Source organism: Salmo salar, chromosome 02 (genome assembly GCF_965601325.2).
Source record: "Salmo salar chromosome 02, fSalSal1, whole genome shotgun sequence".
In the NCBI taxonomy this organism is placed as follows: domain Eukaryota; kingdom Metazoa; phylum Chordata; class Actinopteri; order Salmoniformes; family Salmonidae; genus Salmo; species Salmo salar.
Window position 1 is genome coordinate 4,455,098 of NC_138292.1, and position 19,903 is coordinate 4,475,000.

The window sequence follows — 19,903 nt, forward strand, 5'->3', positions numbered from 1 at the left end:
TAAAATCAATACATGGATATTATCACAAGGTCATTTCTATATTCAATATTGTGCCTGGTTGTATGTCCCCTTAATAAACATCAATGTCCCATGTTATGTTAAACCCACTATATCATGAATAATGCATTTCAATTCAATATACAATCCCAGTCATGTCAACCCCCAGGCTTAGAAGAAAACAGCTGGTAAATTCATTGCAGTAGGACTTTCAATGTGTGTAGATTGCAGATTGCTTTACAGATTGATTATTCTATTTTCCATGGAGCTTTAGTGTGTCCCCTAAATGGCACTCTACTCCCTATATAGGGCACTACTTTTAACCAGAGCCCCTATGGGTCCTGGACTAAAGTCATGCACTGTATAGGGAATAGGGTGTGATTTGGGAAGCACCCTTTAGTTATCCTTGGCAGTTCCAGAACCACAGGAATGTCACCGTCGTTTGGTGGAGTTGTAGAATATGCAAAAACACCCTGGAACATTTACATAAGATGACTGGTGTAACTGAAAGAAGGCGTGGTCTAGTTAACTGCCATCCAGCACCTGTCCCATCTCAGCCCCTTATTATTAGTCAACAGACCTTGTTGTTTGCCGGCGTGCCTGACTGACTGTAGTCCAACCAATATCAATATGAGAAAGACTCTTCTGGAACACAGAAGGCACACCTCACACACGGACTCACTTCCTCAAATATTAGACCTTGTTAGGTCATGTTTAGAAATCCCTCATAGTAGAAAACACGGTTGGCAGAGTAAATACTGGAGTAGACGCAGTAGATTAAAGAACATTCAACAACCGGCCTCAGAGCAACAACAACAACAACAACCGGCCTCAGAGCAACAACAACAACAACCGGCCTCAGAGCAACAACAACAACAACCGGCCTCAGAGCAACAACAACAACAACCGGCCTCAGAGCAACAACAATAACAACCGGCCTCAGAGCAACAACAACAACAACCGGCCTCAGAGCAGCAACAACGACAACCGGCCTCAGAGCAGCAACAACAACAACCGGCCTCAGAGCAGCAACAACAACAACCGGCCTCAGAGCAGCAACAACAACAACAACCGGCCTCAGAGCAGCAACAACAACAACCGGCCTCAGAGCAGCAACAACAACAACCGGCCTCAGAGCAGCAACAACAACAACCGGCCTCAGAGCAACAACAACAACAACCGGCCTCAGAGCAACAACAACAACAACAACCGGCCTCAGAGCAGCAACAACAACAACCGGCCTCAGAGCAACAACAACAACCGGCCTCAGAGCAGCAACAATAACAACCGGCCTCAGAGCAACAACAACAACAACAACCGGCCTCAGAGCAACAACAACAACAACAACCGGCCTCAGAGCAACAACAACAACAACAACCGGCCTCAGAGCAACAACAACAACAACCGGCCTCAGAGCAACAACAACAACAACCGGCCTCAGAGCAACAACAACAACCGGCCTCAGAGCAGCAACAACAACCGGCCTCAGAGCAACAACAACAACAACCGGCCTCAGAGCAGCAACAACAACAACCGGCCTCAGATCAACAACAACAACCGGCCTCAGAGCAGCAACAACAACAACCGGCCTCAGAGCAGCAACAACAACAACCGGCCTCAGAGCAACAACAACAACAACCGGCCTCAGAGCAGCAACAACAACAACCGGCCTCAGAGCAGCAACAACAACAACCGGCCTCAGAGCAGCAACAACAACAACCGGCCTCAGAGCACAACAACAACAACCGGCCTCAGAGCAGCAACAACAACCGGCCTCAGAGCAACAACAACAACCGGCCTCAGAGCAGCAACAACAACAACCGGCCTCAGAGCAAGCAACAACAACAACCGGCCTCAGAGCAGCAACAACAACAACCGGCCTCAGAGCAGCAACAACAACAACCGGCCTCAGAGCAACAACAACAACAACCGGCCTCAGAGCAGCAACAACAACAACCGGCCTCAGAGCAACAACAACAACCGGCCTCAGAGCAACAACAACAACCGGCCTCAGAGCAGCAACAACAACAACCGGCCTCAGAGCAGCAACAACAACCCGGCCTCAGAGCACAACAACAACCGGCCTCAGAGCAACAACAACAACAACCGGCCTCAGAGCAGCAACAACAACAACCGGCCTCAGAGCAGCAACAACAACAACCGGCCTCAGAGCAGCAACAACAACAACCGGCCTCAGAGCAGCAACAACAACCGGCCTCAGAGCAGCAACAACAACAACCGGCCTCAGAGCAGCACCCCCCCGCAACAACAACAACCGGCCTCAGAGCAGCAACAACAACAACCGGCCTCAGAGCAGCAACAACAACCGGCCTCAGAGCAGCAACAACAACAACCGGCCTCAGAGCAACAACAACAACAACAACCGGCCTCAGAGCAGCAACAACAACCGGCCTCAGAGCAACAACAACAACAACCGGCCTCAGAGGTCTTTCAGTCAGCCGTCTCGAGCAGAATTGGTATCCATTCCGTTTCAACTCCAGTCAGTTTAATTGGAAATGAATCAATTTCCTAATAGGGATGTAACTCAATTCCTGAATGGACTAGAATTGAGTCCAACTGTGGTCTACAGTCTAATGTGTAGGACAGAACTTTGTGTAACTGCCATGTTGTCTAAACCCCCTCCACCACACATACATACCACAAGGGAGAGATGGAGGAGACTTACCCCGATGATGCTGAGTCCTTTAAGGTAGTCCATCCTGGGCTGGGCCTGGGGAACACATCCAGCCACCACCACCTTCTTATCCTGCTCCTGGGCCTTCCTGACAGAGACACGACGGGGGTTAATACAGGGAGGACCAACGATGGCTAAGGAAAGTCACTTTTTTTGGGCTGTTTTCTTTAGCACGTACTACTTTTGACCAGGGCCCATAGAGTACCACAGTATGAGTCATAATACCCATAAAACCTAGCGGTCAAACATGGAAATGGTTCCAATCGTTTTTCCACCATAAATTCTCCCCGTAGGGGATTTTAGAAACACTTAAAATAAGGGCTGTGTTTCGTGAAGGCTTACCCTGGCGTGACGTTTTGATAACCACGTAAATCTCTCTAGGACAAGGTGACTTTTATCAATGAAAAAATGAAATAGTGGAAAAACTATTGTTTGACCGCTAGGTATTATGGGTATTATGACCACACCACTGTGTGGCTCTAGAGGGCACTATGTAAGGAATAGGGTGCCATTTGGGACATATCTAACATCTACAGCCTGTCTGTCATTCAATAGCAGACCATTCTCCAACATCACAACATTATTGACACCTGCTGAAATACAAAACACACTGTCTATGGTCCTTCTGTTCTGAAGGTGTTGAAGAAATCATTTCCTTGACTTTTTCTGTCTAGAACAGGGGATCATCAACTAGATTCAGCCACGGGCTTGTTTTTCTTGTGCAGTTAGTCAGGGGACCAGAACATAATTACAGATAATTTGTAAGACTGCAAATTAACCGCAAGAAGCCCAAACAGATATAATGATTTCAAACCTTGTACATAATCACATCTCTATTATCCATGGGAATACTTTGGAACAGATTTCCTAAATTAAAATCCCTTGGAGATGATTTGCTGGTGTTTTTAGTATTTTATGTCATAAACATTATTAAAAACTTGAGGGGACAAATAAAATCCACCGCAGGCAACCAGAACCCCATCTAACTACTGTTTCTATTGAGGCCTGCTGAAACAGGCTGCCCATCTAACTACTGTTTCTATTGAGGCCTGCTGAAAACAAGCCTGCCCATCTAACTACTGTTTTCTATTGAGGCCTGCTGAAACAAGCTGCCCATCTAACTACTGTTTCTATTGAGGCCTGCTGAAACAAGCTGCTGCCCATCTAACTACTGTTTCTATTGAGGCCTGCTGAAACAAGCTGCCCATCTAACTACTGTTTCTATTGAGGCCTGCTGAAACAAGCTGCCCATCTAACTACTGTTTCTATTGAGGCCTGCTGAAACAGGCTGCCCATCTAACTACTGTTTCTATTGAGGCCTGCTGAAACAAGCTGCCCATCTAACTACTGTTTCTATTGAGGCCTGCTGAAACAAGCTGCCCATCTAACTACTGTTTCTATTGAGGCCTGCTGAAACAAGCTGCCCATCTAACTACTGTTTCTATTGAGGCCTGCTGAAACAAGCTGCCCATCTAACTACTGTTTCTATTGAGGCCTGCTGAAACAAGCTGCTCATCTAACTACTGTTTCTATTGAGGCCTGTGAAACAAGCTGCCCATCTAACTACTGTTTCTATTGAGGCCTGCTGAAACAAGCTGCCCATCTAACTACTGTTTCTATTGAGGCCTGCTGAAACAAGCTGCTCATCTAACTACTGTTTCTATTGAGGCCTGCTGAAACAAGCTGCCCATCTAACTACTGTTTCTATTGAGGCCTGCTGAAACAAGCTGCTCATCTAACTACTGTTTCTATTGAGGCCTGCTGAAACAAGCTGCTCATCTAACTACTGTTTCTATTGAGGCCTGTGAAACAAGCTGCCCATCTAACTACTGTTTCTATTGAGGCCTGCTGAAACAAGCTGCCCATCTAACTACTGTTTCTATTGAGGCCTGCTGAAACAGGCTGCCCATCTAACTACTGTTTCTACTGAGGCCTGCTGAAACAGGCTGCCCATCTAACTACTGTTTCTATTGAGGCCTGCTGAAACAAGCTGCCCATCTAACTACTGTTTCTATTGAGGCCTGCTGAAACAAGCTGTCCATCTAACTACTGTTTCTATTGAGGCCTGCTGAAACAAGCTGCCCATCTAACTACTGTTTCTATTGAGGCCTGCTGAAACAAGCTGCCCATCTAACTACTGTTTCTATTGAGGCCTGCTGAAACAAGCTGCCCATCTAACTACTGTTTCTATTGAGGCCTGCTGAAACAAGCTGCCCATCTAACTACTGTTTCTATTGAAACCAGTTCCCAAATTGATTAACATCTCAAAATACTTCAGAAAACTAACCACTCTTTCAGATGCATCAATAGGCCTAAATTACATCCTACAGTAGAGCTGAATCAGTCACAGACATCCTACAGTAGAGCTGAATCAGTCACATACATCCTACAGTAGAGCTGAATCAGTCACAGACATCCTACAGTAGAGCTGAATCAGTCACAGACATCCTACAGTAGAGCTGAATCAGTCACAGACATCCTACGGTAGAGCTGAATCAGTCACAGACATCCTACAGTAGAGCTGAATCAGTCACAGACATCCTACAGTAGAGCTGAATCAGTCACAGACATCCTACGGTAGAGCTGAATCAGTCACAGACATCCTACAGTAGAGCTGAATCAGTCACAGACATCCGTCCGCACCACGGTAGAGCTGAATCAGTCACAGACATCCTACGGTAGAGCTGAATCAGTCACAGCCCACAGTGGCGCTCACGCGTAGAGCTGAATCAGTCACAGACATCCTACGGTAGAGCTGAATCAGTCACAGACATCCTACAGTAGAGCTGAATCAGTCACAGACATGTTAAAGTAATAAGCACAAAATGAAGGTGGCATCACAAGTGCATACTGACCAGTAGGACTGTTCCTGTCTGTACTAGATAACCAGGTCTCTAATCCACTCTGGTGATTGGTCAGTAGGACTGTTCCTGTCTGTACTAGATAACCAGGTCTATAATCCACTCTGGTGATTGGTCAGTAGGACTGTTCCTGTCTGTACTAGATAACCAGGTCTATAATCCACTCTGGTGATTGGTCAGTAGGACTGTTCCTGTCTGTACTAGATAACCAGGTCTATAATCCACTCTGGTGATTGGTCAGTAGGACTGTTCCTGTCTGTACTAGATAACCAGGTCTCTAATCCACTCTGGTGATTGGTCAGTAGGACTGTTCCTGTCTGTACTAGATAACCAGGTCTATAATCCACTCTGGTGATTGGTCAGTAGGACTGTTCCTGTCTGTACTAGATAACCAGGTCTATAATCCACTCTGGTGATTGGTCAGTAGGACTGTTCCTGTCTGTACTAGATAACCAGGTCTCTAATCCACTCTGGTGATTGGTCAGTAGGACTGTTCCTGTCTGTACTAGATAACCAGGTCTATAATCCACTCTGGTGATTGGTCAGTAGGACTGTTCCTGTCTGTACTAGATAACCAGGTCTCTAATCCACTCTGGTGATTGGTCAGTAGGACTGTTCCTGTCTGTACTAGATAACCAGGTCTCTAATCCACTCTGGTGATTGGTCAGTAGGACTGTTCCTGTCTGTACTAGATAACCAGGTCTATAATCCACTCTGGTGATTGGTCAGTAGGACTGTTCCTGTCTGTACTAGATAACCAGGTCTCTAATCCACTCTGGTGATTGGTCAGTAGGACTGTTCCTGTCTGTACTAGATAACCAGGTCTCTAATCCACTCTGGTGATTGGTCAGTAGGACTGTTCCTGTCTGTACTAGATAACCAGGTCTATAATCCACTCTGGTGATTGGTCAGTAGGACTGTTCCTGTCTGTACTAGATAACCAGGTCTCTAATCCACTCTGGTGATTGGTCAGTAGGACTGTTCCTGTCTGTACTAGATAACCAGGTCTATAATCCACTCTGGTGATTGGTCAGTAGGACTGTTCCTGTCTGTACTAGATAACCAGGTCTCGTAATCCACTCTGGTGATTGGTCAGTAGGGCTGTTCCTGTCTGTACTAGATAACCAGGTCTCATAATCCACTCTGGTGATTGGTCAGTAGGACTGTTCCTGTCTGTACTAGATAACCAGGTCTATAATCCACTCTGGTGATTGGTCAGTAGGACTGTTCCTGTCTGTACTAGATAACCAGGTCTCTAATCCACTCTGGTGATTGGTCAGTAGGGCTGTTCCTGTCTGTACTAGATAACCAGGTCTCTAATCCACTCTGGTGATTGGTCAGTAGGACTGTTCCTGTCTGTACTAGATAACCAGGTCTATAATCCACTCTGGTGATTGGTCAGTAGGACTGTTCCTGTCTGTACTAGATAACCAGGTCTCTAATCCACTCTGGTGATTGGTCAGTAGGACTGTTCCTGTCTGTACTAGATAACCAGGTCTCTAATCCACTCTGGTGATTGGTCAGTAGGACTGTTCCTGTCTGTACTAGATAACCAGGTCTCTAATCCACTCTGGTGATTGGTCAGTAGGGCTGTTCCTGTCTGTACTAGATAACCAGGTCTCTAATCCACTCTGGTGATTGGTCAGTAGGACTGTTCCTGTCTGTACTAGATAACCAGGTCTCTAATCCACTCTGGTGATTGGTCAGTAGGACTGTTCCTGTCTGTACTAGATAACCAGGTCTATAATCCACTCTGGTGATTGGTCAGTAGGACTGTTCCTGTCTGTACTAGATAACCAGGTCTATAATCCACTCTGGTGATTGGTCAGTAGGACTGTTCCTGTCTGTACTAGATAACCAGGTCTCTAATCCACTCTGGTGATTGGTCAGTAGGACTGTTCCTGTCTGTACTAGATAACCAGGTCTATAATCCACTCTGGTGATTGGTCAGTAGGACTGTTCCTGTCTGTACTAGATAACCAGGTCTGTAATCCACTCTGGTGATTGGTCAGTAGGACTGTTCCTGTCTGTACTAGATAACCAGGTCTCTAATCCACTCTGGTGATTGGTCAGTAGGACTGTTCCTGTCTGTACTAGATAACCAGGTCTCTAATCCACTCTGGTGATTGGTCAGTAGGGCTGTTCCTGTCTGTACTAGATAACCAGGTCTATAATCCACTCTGGTGATTGGTCAGTAAGGCTGTTTCCTGTCTACTCTATCCACGGAGCCACAGTGTCACCAATGAGGATGGTTACATATTATCCTCTTTACTATCAACTTCATTATGAGAGCGTTGATGGGCACTTAACCTCAACCTTTAAGATGTTGAAATGTAAAGGTCAGGTGTTAGTCAGGCGTTTGAGTGGCCCATTTCCATCTGGCTGGCTGGGTAATGTGCTTAATACCTAGGAGAAAGAGGTGGATGAGGAGGAAGGGGACAGGGAGGAGGACCAGGGGAGAGGGAGGTGGTGGAGGAGGAGGAAGGTGGTGGAGGAGGGGGAAGGGGACAGGGAGGTGGTGGAGGAGGACCAGGGGAGAGGGAGGAGGTGGATGAGGAGGAAGGGGACAGGGAGGTGGTGGAGGAGGAGGGGGAGGTGGTGGAGTTGCAGGAGAGGGAGAGAGAGAGGGCAGAAGGAGCAGGAGGTAGTGAGGTGGTGGAGGAGGGAGAGAGAGAGGGCAGAAGGAGCAGGAGGTAGTGAGGTGGTGGAGGAGGGGGAGAGAGAGGACAGAAGGAGCAGGAGGTAGTGAGGTGGTGGAGGAGGACCAGAAGGAGCGGTGGAGAGGGAGGTGCTGGAGGAGGACCAGAAGGAGCGGTGGAGAGGGAGGTGCTGGCTGGATGACTGGCTGGCTGGCTAACTGGCTGGCTGGATGACTGGCTGTACCACAGGGGAGAGGAAATGCCAGCTCTGGGTTCAAATACAATTAGAAAATCTATCAAATCGCCTCTCAGAGTTTCCTTCAGTAAGTCCACCAGAACATTTCTCCTTTAGTATGCTTAATACCAGAAGATATGTCATTTTGGGACTGTTCTATTGGTCAACTGTGCCAGGCGAGCTCAATCAAGCACAGATAAATGATATGAAATGATTTGAAAACAGTATTGAAAGCCAGCTCTGTCTGACAGCTGTAGAAAAGACATCTGGTCCTGCTGTCCACAAAAACTCACAACTCAATGGGCTTCCTGTACTGAGACAGCAGCAAGACATCTCCACACTGAAGACTGAAACGGGACAGTAGAATCAGATGTGTTTCCATCCTGTACTGAGACAGCAGCAAGACATCTCCACACTGAAGACTGAAACGGGACAGTAGAATCAGATGTGTTTCCATCCTGTACTGAGACAGCAGCAAGACATCTCCACACTGAAGACTGAAACGGGACAGTAGAATCAGATGTGTTTCCATCCTGTACTGAGACAGCAGCAAGACATCTCCACACTGAAGACTGAAACGGGACAGAGTAGAATCAGATGTGTTTCCATCCTGTACCACAACACTCAAACATCTCTCCACACAGAAGACTGAAACGGGACAGAGTAGAATCAGATGTGTTTCCATCCTGTACCACAACACTCAAACATCTCTACACACAGAAGACTGAAACGGGACGAGTAGAATCAGATGTGTTTCCATCCTGTACCACAACACTCAAACATCTCTCCACACAGAAGACTGAAACGGGACAGTAGAATCAGATGTGTTTCCATCCTGTACCACAACACTCAAACATCTCTCCACACTGAAGACTGAAACGGGACAGAGTAGAATCAGATGTGTTTCCATCCTGTACCACAACACTCAAACATCTCTCCACACAGAAGACTGAAACGGGACAGAGTAGAATCAGATGTGTTTCCATCCTGTACCACAACACTCAAACATCTCTCCACACTGAAGACTGAAACGGGACAGAGTAGAATCAGATGTGTTTCCATCCTGTACCACAACACTCAAACATCTCTCCACACAGAAGACTGAAACGGGACAGTAGAATCAGATGTGTTTCCATCCTGTACCACAACACTCAAACATCTCTCCACACAGAAGACTGAAACGGGACAGTAGAATCAGATGTGTTTCCATCCCGTACCACAACACTCAAACATCTCTCCACACAGAAGACTGAAACGGGACAGAGTAGAATCAGATGTGTTTCCATCCTGTACCACAACACTCAAACATCTCTCCACACAGAAGACTGAAACGGGACAGTAGAATCAGATGTGTTTCCATCCTGTACCACAACACTCAAACATCTCTCCACACAGAAGACTGAAACGGGACAGTAGAATCAGATGTGTTTCCATCCCGTACCACAACACTCAAACATCTCTACATACAGAAGACTGAAACGGGACAGAGTAGAATCAGATGTGTTTCCATCCTGTACCACAACACTCAAACATCTCTCCACACAGAAGACTGAAACGGGACAGAGTAGAATCAGATGTGTTTCCATCCTGTACCACAACACTCAAACATCTCTACATACAGAAGACTGAAACGGGACAGTAGAATCAGATGTGTTTCCATCCCGTACCACAACACTCAAACATCTCTACATACAGAAGACTGAAACGGGACAGAGTAGAATCAGATGTGTTTCCATCCTGTACCACAACACTCAAACATCTCTACATACAGAAGACTGAAACGGGACAGAGTAGAATCAGATGTGTTTCCATCCTGTACCACAACACTCAAACATCTCTCCACACAGAAGACTGAAACGGGACAGAGTAGAATCAGATGTGTTTCCATCCTGTACCACAACACTCAAACATCTCTACACACAGAAGGATCTGTGCCAGGTTTTCTTTTTGTCTGGTGATCAAACAAGTTGCTTCTGTTGCACTTAAAGTAGCATAAGATCAGGAAATGGGGTATGAAAACACACTGCTGTACATATACAGTCCAATACTGTTCCAGTGTGCTGACAGTCAGTGAACCTAAATCCAAAGAGACATTTTTGTCCGACCTAATTTTGCGTGATTTGTAAATCAAGTCAGAGGTAAAATTCCAGGATGTACATTCAGGTATCATCACGTGTTCTACTGTACATGATGTGTCTTGGCCCTGTCCGTTCAGGGTCCGTTCAGGGTGGAGGGACTGCAGGCTAGATCAACACAGCTTGGCATGGCAGTCACAAAGATGGGATGTCTGGGAGTTTTTAAAAATCAGTCAGCAGGTCAGACTCAACAGATCAGGAGCGATGTGCCAGACAGACAGGGAGGGAGAGGAGGGAGGCAGGGAGGGAGAGCAGGGAGGGAGAGCAGGGAGGGAGAGCAGGGAGGGAGAGCAATGAGGAAGGGAGAGCAGGGAGGCAGGGGAGAGAGAGCAGGGAGGGGGAGGCAGGGGAGGGAGAGCAGGGAGGGAGAGCAGGGAGGGAGAGCAGGGAGGAAGAGCAGGGAGGCAGGGAGGGAGAGCAGGGAGGGAGGGAGAGAGAGCAGGGAGGAAGAGCAGGGAGGGAGAGCAGGGAGGAAGAGCAGGGAGGGAGAGCAGGGAGGAAGAGCAGGGAGGGAGAGCAGGGAGGAAGAGCAGGGAGGGAGAGCAGGGAGGGAGAGCAGGGAGGGAGAGCAGGGAGGCAGGGAGAGAGAGCAGGGAGGCAGAGCAGGGAGGCAGAGCAGGGAGGCAGAGCAGGGAGGTAGAGCAGGGAGGTAGAGCAGGGAGGGAGAGCAGGGAGGCAGAGCAGGGAGGGAGAGCAGGGAGGGAGAGCAGGGAGGCAGGGAGAGAGAGCAGGGAGGCAGAGCAGGGAGGCAGAGCAGGGAGGTAGAGCAGGGAGGTAGAGCAGGGAGGGAGAGCAGGGAGGCAGAGCAGGGAGGGAGAGCAGGGAGGGAGGGAGGTAGAGCAGGGAGGTAGAGCAGGGAGGTAGAGCAGGGAGGCAGAGCAGGGAGGGAGGGAGAGCAGGGAGGAAGAGCAGGGAGGGAGAGCAGGGAGGCAGGGAGAGAGAGCAGGGAGGCAGAGCAGGGAGGCAGAGCAGGGAGGCAGAGCAGGGAGGCAGAGCAGGGAGGAGAGCAGGGAGGGAGAGCAGGAGGAGAGCAGGGAGGCAGAGCAGGGAGGCAGAGCAGGGAGGTAGAGCAGGGAGGTAGAGCAGGGAGGGAGAGCAGGGAGGCAGAGCAGGGAGGGAGAGCAGGGAGGGAGGGAGGTAGAGCAGGGAGGTAAAGCAGGGAGGCAGAGCAGGGAGGGAGGGAGAGCAGGGAGGAAGAGCAGGGAGGGAGAGCAGGGAGGCAGGGAGAGAGAGCAGGGAGGCAGAGCAGGGAGGCAGAGCAGGGAGGGAGGGAGGGAGGTAGAGCAGGGAGGTAGAGCAGGGAGGCAGAGCAGGGAGGCAGAGCAGGGAGGGAGAGCAGGGAGGGAGGGAGGTAGAGCAGGGAGGTAGAGCAGGGAGGTAGAGCAGGGAGGCAGAGCAGGGAGGGAGGGAGAGCAGGGAGGAAGAGCAGGGAGGGAGAGCAGGGAGGAAGAGCAGGGAGGGAGTGCAGGGAGGCAGGGAGAGAGAGCAGGGAGGCAGAGCAGGGAGGCAGAGCAGGGAGGTAGAGCAGGGAGGTAGAGCAGGGAGGGAGAGCAGGGAGGGAGAGCAGGGAGGCAGGGAGAGAGAGCAGGGAGGCAGAGCAGGGAGGCAGAGCAGGGAGGTAGAGCAGGGAGGTAGAGCAGGGAGGGAGAGCAGGGAGGCAGAGCAGGGAGGGAGAGCAGGGAGGGAGGGAGGTAGAGCAGGGAGGTAAAGCAGGGAGGCAGAGCAGGGAGGGAGGGAGAGCAGGGAGGAAGAGCAGGGAGGGAGAGCAGGGAGGCAGGGAGAGAGAGCAGGGAGGCAGAGCAGGGAGGCAGAGCAGGGAGGGAGGGAGGGAGGTAGAGCAGGGAGGTAGAGCAGGGAGGCAGAGCAGGGAGGCAGAGCAGGGAGGTAGGGAGGGAGAGCAGGGAGGGAGGGAGGGAGGTAGAGCAGGGAGGGAGAGCAGGGAGGGAGGGAGGGAGGTAGAGCAGGGAGGCAGAGCAGGGAGGGAGAGCAGGGAGGTAGAGCAGGGAGGGAGAGCAGGGAGGGAGAGCAGGGAGGGAGACACCAGTTTTGGTACAGGTACAGCAGACTAGCACACTACCTACAGTAACATCCATTTATTCAGCCGATACTCGGGAAGTCAAATATCTATACAAGACTGTGATATGTAACTATCTATTTCCCCAACACTTGAGGGGAGGAGGCACCGCCTGCAGAACTGAACCGGGTTCAAGAGATCTCCACCTGATCTCAGAGGACATCTGCTGGCGCCCGGGTCACTGGTGTGCAGCGAAGCTGAACCAATCGCCCGAGCCCTGCCTCCCATCCAACCCTGGCATGAGCCGACGTGATTGGCTTTCCCCCTGGGGTGTCTGGGCGAAAGCTCATCCACGTCGCGCCTGATTCACTGTGTCACCACGGCCGGGCGCCGAGCGCATTAGGGCGCCGTTTGTCAGGAGCGTTACTGAATAATGCAGGCGTGATGTAGCTCGTAATGGCAGGGTCCTGAACAACGAGGCCTTTTTAAAAACAGGGTGTCACAACGGACTTGTAGAGATGAGCATCTTTTTAAGTGGCTGTTCTCCTCAGAGGAGACTCACGGACTGACTCAGGAGACAGGTCAGTGACAGTCCTGCTCTCCACTCAGGAGACAGGTCAGTGACAGTCCTGCTCTCCACTCAGGAGACAGGTCAGTGACAGTCCAGCTCTCCACTCAGGAGACAGGTCAGTGACAGTCCTGCTCTCCACTCAGGAGACAGGTCAGTGACAGTCCTGCTCTCCACTCAGGAGACAGGTCAGTGACAGTCCAGCTCTCCACTCAGGAGACAGGTCAGTGACAGTCCAGCTCTCCACTCAGGAGACACGTCAGTGACAGTCCTGCTCTCCACTCAGGAGACAGGTCAGTGACAGTCCCGCTCTCCACTCAGGAGACAGGTCAGTGACAGTCCTGCTCTCCACTCAGGAGACAGGTCAGTGACAGTCCAGCTCTCCACTCAGGAGACCAAGGGCCATTTACACGTCACCCTGAGGAAGGAAGGGCCATTTACACGCCACCCTGAGGAAGGAAGGGCCATTTACACGTCACCCTGAGGAAGGAAGGGCCATTTACACGCCACCCTGAGGAAGGAAGGGCCATTTACACGTCACCCTGAGGAAGGAAGGGCCATTTACACGTCACCCTGAGGAAGGAAGGGCCATTTACACGTCACCCTGAGGAAGGAAGGGCAGAGAATCAAACTGGTTTGTTGACATTAGTAGCCAGCTAAGTAAAAAGGAGATCAGATGGATGTGTGATGACTGAGGGTTCTGAGGACTGCCGTTCCTAATCTGACTGAATAATAACTGACAGTCTACCTCAACGTTTCCCCTCACATCCCCTGAGATGGAGGACTCATTATGGAAGATTTATAAACAGACTGAACTCCAACTCAAAAGCCTCTAGTAAACCAGACACACACACACACACACACACACACACACACACACACACACACACACACACACACACACACACACACACACACACACACACACACACACACACACACACACACACACACGCAGTCCTACCATCTCTCCTCTAACCTTCATATAGTCCTACCATCTCTCCTCTAACCTTCATATAGTCCTACCATCTCTCCTCTAACCTTCATATAGTCCTACCATCTCTCCTCTAACCTTCATATAGTCCTACCATCTCTCCTCTAACCTTCATATAGTCCTACCATCTCTCCTCTAACCTTCATATAGTCCTACCATCTCTCCTCTAACCTTCATATAGTCCTACCATCTCTCCTCTAACCTTCATATAGTCCTACCATCTCTCCTCTAACCTTCATATAGTCCTACCATCTCTCCTCTAACCTTCATATAGTCCTACCATCTCTCCTCTAACCTTCATATAGTCCTACCATCTCTCCTCTAACCTTCATATAGTCCTACCATCTCTCCTCTAACCTTCATATAGTCCTACCATCTCTCCTCTAACCTTCATATAGTCCTACCATCTCTCCTCTAACCTTCATATAGTCCTACCATCTCTCCTCTAACCTTCATATAGTCCTACCATCTCTCCTCTAAACTTCATATAGTCCTACCATCTCTCCTCTAACCTTCATATAGTCCTACCATCTCTCCTCTAACCTTCATATAGTCCTACCATCTCTCCTCTAACCTTCATATAGTCCTACCATCTCTCCTCTAACCTTCATATAGTCCTACCATCTCTCCTCTAACCTTCATATAGTCCTACCATCTCTCCTCTAACCTTCATATAGTCCTACCATCTCTCCTCTAACCTTCATATAGTCCTACCATCTCTCCTCTAACCTTCATATAGTCCTACCATCTCTCCTCTAACCTTCATATAGTCCTACCATCTCTCCTCTAACCTTCATATAGTCCTACCATCTCTCCTCTAACCTTCATATAGTCCTACCATCTCTCCTCTAACCTTCATATAGTCCTACCATCTCTCCTCTAACCTTCATATAGTCCTACCATCTCTCCTCTAACCTTCATATAGTCCTACCATCTCTCCTCTAACCTTCATATAGTCCTACCATCTCTCCTCTAACCTTCATATAGTCCTACCATCTCTCCTCTAACCTTCATATAGTCCTACCATCTCTCCTCTAACCTTCATATAGTCCTACCATCTCTCCTCTAACCTTCATATAGTCCTACCATCTCTCCTCTAACCTTCATATAGTCCTACCATCTCTCCTCTAACCTTCATATAGTCCTACCATCTCTCCTCTAACCTCATATAGTCCTACCATCTCTCCTCTAACCTTCAATAGTCCTACCATCTCTCCTCTAACCTTCATATAGTCCTACCATCTCTCCTCTACACACTTCACATAGTCCTACCATCTCTCCTCTAACCTTCATATAGTCCTACCATCTCTCCTCTAACCTTCTTATAGTCTACCATCTCTCCTCTAACCTTCTATAGTCCTACCATCTCTCCTCTAACCTTCATATAGTCCTACCATCTCTCCTCTAACCTTCATATAGTCCTACCATCTCTCCTCTAACCTTCATATAGTCCTACCATCTCTCCTCTAACCTTCATATAGTCCTACCATCTCTCCTCTAACCTTCATATAGTCCTACCATCTCTCCTCTACACCTTCATATAGTCCTACCATCTCTCCTCTAACCTTCATATAGTCCTACCATCTCTCCTCTAACCTTCATATAGTCCTACCATCTCTCCTCTAACCTTCATATAGTCCTACCATCTCTCCTCTAACCTTCATATAGTCCTACCATCTCTCCTCTAACCTTCATATAGTCCTACCATCTCTCCTCTAACCTTCATATAGTCCTACCATCTCTCCTCTAACCTTCATATAGTCCTACCATCTCTCCTCTAACCTTCATATAGTCCTACCATCTCTCCTCTAACCTACATATAGTCCTACCATCTCTCCTCTAACCTTCACATAGTCCTACCATCTCTCCTCTAACCTTCATATAGACCTACCATCTCTCCTCTAACCTTCATATAGTCCTACCTCTACAGGTTAAAACATATCGTTATGAACTGCGTGATGATATGTAATCATCTCTGACCATAAACCAGTCAGCCATCCTAACATAAAACCTTCCATGACCTTCCATATTGTAAACCCTGGTCTCTGCTCTCGACCGCAGCAGAGCATTGCCATTAACAAAGCAACAGGACTATCAGCCTGATCTCTTGGCACAAACACAACACCGGTATACCATCTGTTGATTGTTGATGTGCAACACAGGGCTGATCTCCATCTCGGAGGTTCAGTATGGTGTGTAAACACACACAGGGTTATAAACACACAGCTTTACCTGTATACTCAGGGAAGAGAGGTCAGGGCTTTGTGGTTAAGGTCACCTTTCCCTGACCTTAGGTTACTTAAGGTATCACAACTGTCAAGGGCTGCTGATGAAGGCTGGTTGGACCATTAAGTGTGTTACTAACAAGTGAGAACAGTCTTCAGGGCTTTGTGGTTAAACAGGGACATTAGGCGGTGGAGATTATAGGCCCTAGTCACCTTTTATTTACCTCAGGTTACATAACAGATCCCAGTATACCAGAAAGAACAAAGCTGAGAGCAACATGTTTTACAATTCAAGAAGTACTTCTTCAGAGGTGGAGGCCATGCAGGTTGTCTTCATGGTCATGTAGCAGTAGAGAAGGGTTTGTAATGGCTGTAGGTATGTATCCATGCAGGTTGTCTTCAGGGTCATGGAGCAGTAGAGAAGGGTTTGTAATGGCTGTAGGTATGTATCCATGCAGGTTGTCTTCAGGGTCATGTAGCAGTAGAGAAGGGTTTGTAATGGCTGTAGGTATGTATCCATGCAGGTTGTCTTCAGGGTCATGTAGCAGTAGAGAAGGGTTTGTAATGGCTGTAGGTATGTATCCATGCAGGTTGTCTTCAGGGTCATGGAGCAGTAGAGAAGGGTTTGTAATGGCTGTAGGTATGTATCCATGCAGGTTGTCTTCATGGTCATGTAGCAGTAGAGAAGGGTTTGTAATGGCTGTAGGTATGTATCCATGCAGGTTGTCTTCATGGTCATGTAGCAGTAGAGAAGGGTTTGTAATGGCTGTAGGTATGTATCCATGCAGGTTGTCTTCAGGGTCATGTAGCAGTAGAGAAGGGTTTGTAATGGCTGTAGGTATGTATCCATGCAGGTTGTCTTCAGGGTCATGTAGCAGTAGAGAAGGGTTTGTAATGGCTGTAGGTATGTCTCCATGTTCTTATCATCTCCATGTCCATATCCTCCCTCCGTTCTTATCCTCCCTCTGTTCTTATCCTCCCTCTGTTCTTATCCTCCCTCCGTTCTTATCCTCCCTCCGTTCTTATCCTCCCTCTGTTCTTATCCTCCCTCTGTTCTTATCCTCCCTCCGTTCTTATCCTCCCTCCGTTCTTATCCTCCCTCCGTTCTTATCCTCCCTCTGTTCTTATCCTCCCTCTGTTCTTATCCTCCCTCCGTTCTTATCCTCCCTCTGTTCTTATCCTCCCTCCGTTCTTATCCTCCCTCTGTGCTTATCCTCCCTCTGTGCTTATCCTCCCTCTGTGCTTATCCTCCCTCTGTTCTTATCCTCCCTCTGTGCTTATCCTCCCTCTGTTCTTATCCTCCCTCCGTTCTTATCCTCCCTCTGTGCTTATCCTCCCTCTGTGCTTATCCTCCCTCTGTCCTCCCTCTGTTCTTATCCTCCCTCTGTCCTCCCTCTGTTCTTGTCCTCCTTCTGTTCTTATCCTCTCCATGTCCATCTCCTCCCTCTGTGGAGATGGAGGGCCAAGACCAGGTCACAGTGCCAGATCTCTGGTCTGGAGGACGACTCCCATCAACTGATCTGACGATGTTTCACCTTTTACATAGATCTGGATGATGGAACTCAGTCCATGTTTCACCAGAATATACAGACAGCTTAAGTAGTCGAAACAGATACAATTCACCCGATTAAAAAGATGCAACATTCAGTTACAACAGAAAAACAGCAAGGACGATGAGCACTGATTGATTTTATAAGGGTATGAATAAAATCAAAGAGCTTTTATAATGAAATGTGTTCAAGTTCATCTACTTCCTCTGTTTCTCTCTCTTTCTGTCCCTCACTCTCTCCCCCTCATCCTCTCGTCTCTCATCCTCTCTTTATCCCTCCCTCTTTCAATAACAGGTGGCATTGTAATGTATTCATAGGCCACGCACTGCATTCAGGCAAACATCACATCTACTGTACACAGGCTAGCGAACGAGGCCAAACATCACATCTCCTACTGTACACAGGCTAGCTAACGAGGCCAAACATCACATCTCCTACTGTATACAGGCTAGCTAACGAGGCCAAACATCACATCTCCTACTGTACACAGGCTAGCTAACGAGGCCAAACATCACATCTCCTACTGTACACAGGCTAGCTAACGAGGCCAAACATCACATCTCCTACCGTACACAGGCTAGCTAACGAGGCCAAACATCACATCTACTGTACACAGGCTAGCTAACGAGACCAAACATCACATCTCCTACTGTACACAGGCTAGCTAACGAGGCCAAACATCACATCTCCTACTGTACACAGGCTAGCGAACGAGGCCAAACATCACATCTCCTACTGTACACAGGCTAGCTAACGAGGCCAAACATCACATCTCCTACTGTACACAGGCTAGCTAACGAGGCCAAACATCACATCTCCTACCGTACACAGGCTAGCTAACGAGGCCAAACATCACATCTCCTACTGTACACAGGCTAGCTAACGAGACCAAACATCACATCTCCTACTGTACACAGGCTAGCTAACGAGGCCAAACATCACATCTCCTACCGTACACAGGCTAGCTAACGAGGCCAAACATCACATCTCCTACCGTACACAGGCTAGCTAACGAGGCCAAACGTCACATCTCCTACTGTACACAGGCTAGCTAACGAGGCCAAACATCACATCTCCTACTGTACACAGGCTAGCTAACGAGGCCAAACATCACATCTCCTACTGTACACAGGCTAGCTAACGAGGCCAAACGTCACATCTCCTACTGTACACAGGCTAGCTAACGAGGCCAAACATCACATCTCCTACTGTACACAGGCTAGCTAACGAGGCCAAACATCACATCTCCTACTGTACACAGGCTAGCTAACGAGGCCAAACATCACATCTCCTACTGTACACAGGCTAGCTAACGAGGCCAAACAAGCGGACTAAAAGCACTACATTAGCTCCTCACAGAGCCCTCGACTGAGGTCATTTTACCATGAATAATACCCACGTCAACAAATCTGAAGCTGAGCCTCATTTCACATGAAACATCATCATGTGATTTAGGCTACTTGTATTGAGAATATTCTGTGATCTGTCAGTGCCTCGTGGGAGTGTTGGCCAATAGGTCTACTGAATAGACGACAGGTACACTGAAGGTAATACATGGTAGAGACATAGGATATGCATTCTGCTAACATTCCCAGGCAAACACCACATTATCGCCATGGCGACCACTAGAAGTCAGAACGACTTAACAGAAATATGAAAACAATCCAACAACATTACACTGTGAGGTGGAGTGGCTCACACACACACACACACACACACACACACACACACACACACACACACACACACACACACACACACACACACACACACACACACACACACACACAGAGTAAGACATAGGCACCCACTAGGGCCATATAAAACCTGATTCCGTTTAGTTTCTTCAGGTTTATGTATTCCCGTTTAGTTTCTATACATTTCTTTTTTCAGGCGTTTGCGCTCAAAATCACACACAAAAAAAACTAAATAGGAAATTCTAAGTCCATAACAATGCTTAGCCCACATCAGGAGACCACTTTCAAGGTCT

At 48.4% G+C, this 19,903-nt stretch overlaps 1 protein-coding gene across 3 annotated transcripts in view; it reads right to left on the reverse strand.

Moving 5' to 3' along the window:
• The window catches only part of LOC106597444 (threonylcarbamoyladenosine tRNA methylthiotransferase), an 811,125-nt gene that overhangs the window by 578,650 nt on the left and 212,572 nt on the right, over positions 1 to 19,903 (reverse strand). For all 3 annotated transcript variants that reach the window (XM_082959157.1, XM_082959161.1, XM_082959159.1), the window contains exon 5: positions 2,684 to 2,780. In XM_082959157.1, coding sequence (XP_082815283.1) covers positions 2,684 to 2,780 — 97 coding nt within the window. The remainder of the gene's footprint in view (positions 1 to 2,683; positions 2,781 to 19,903) is intronic.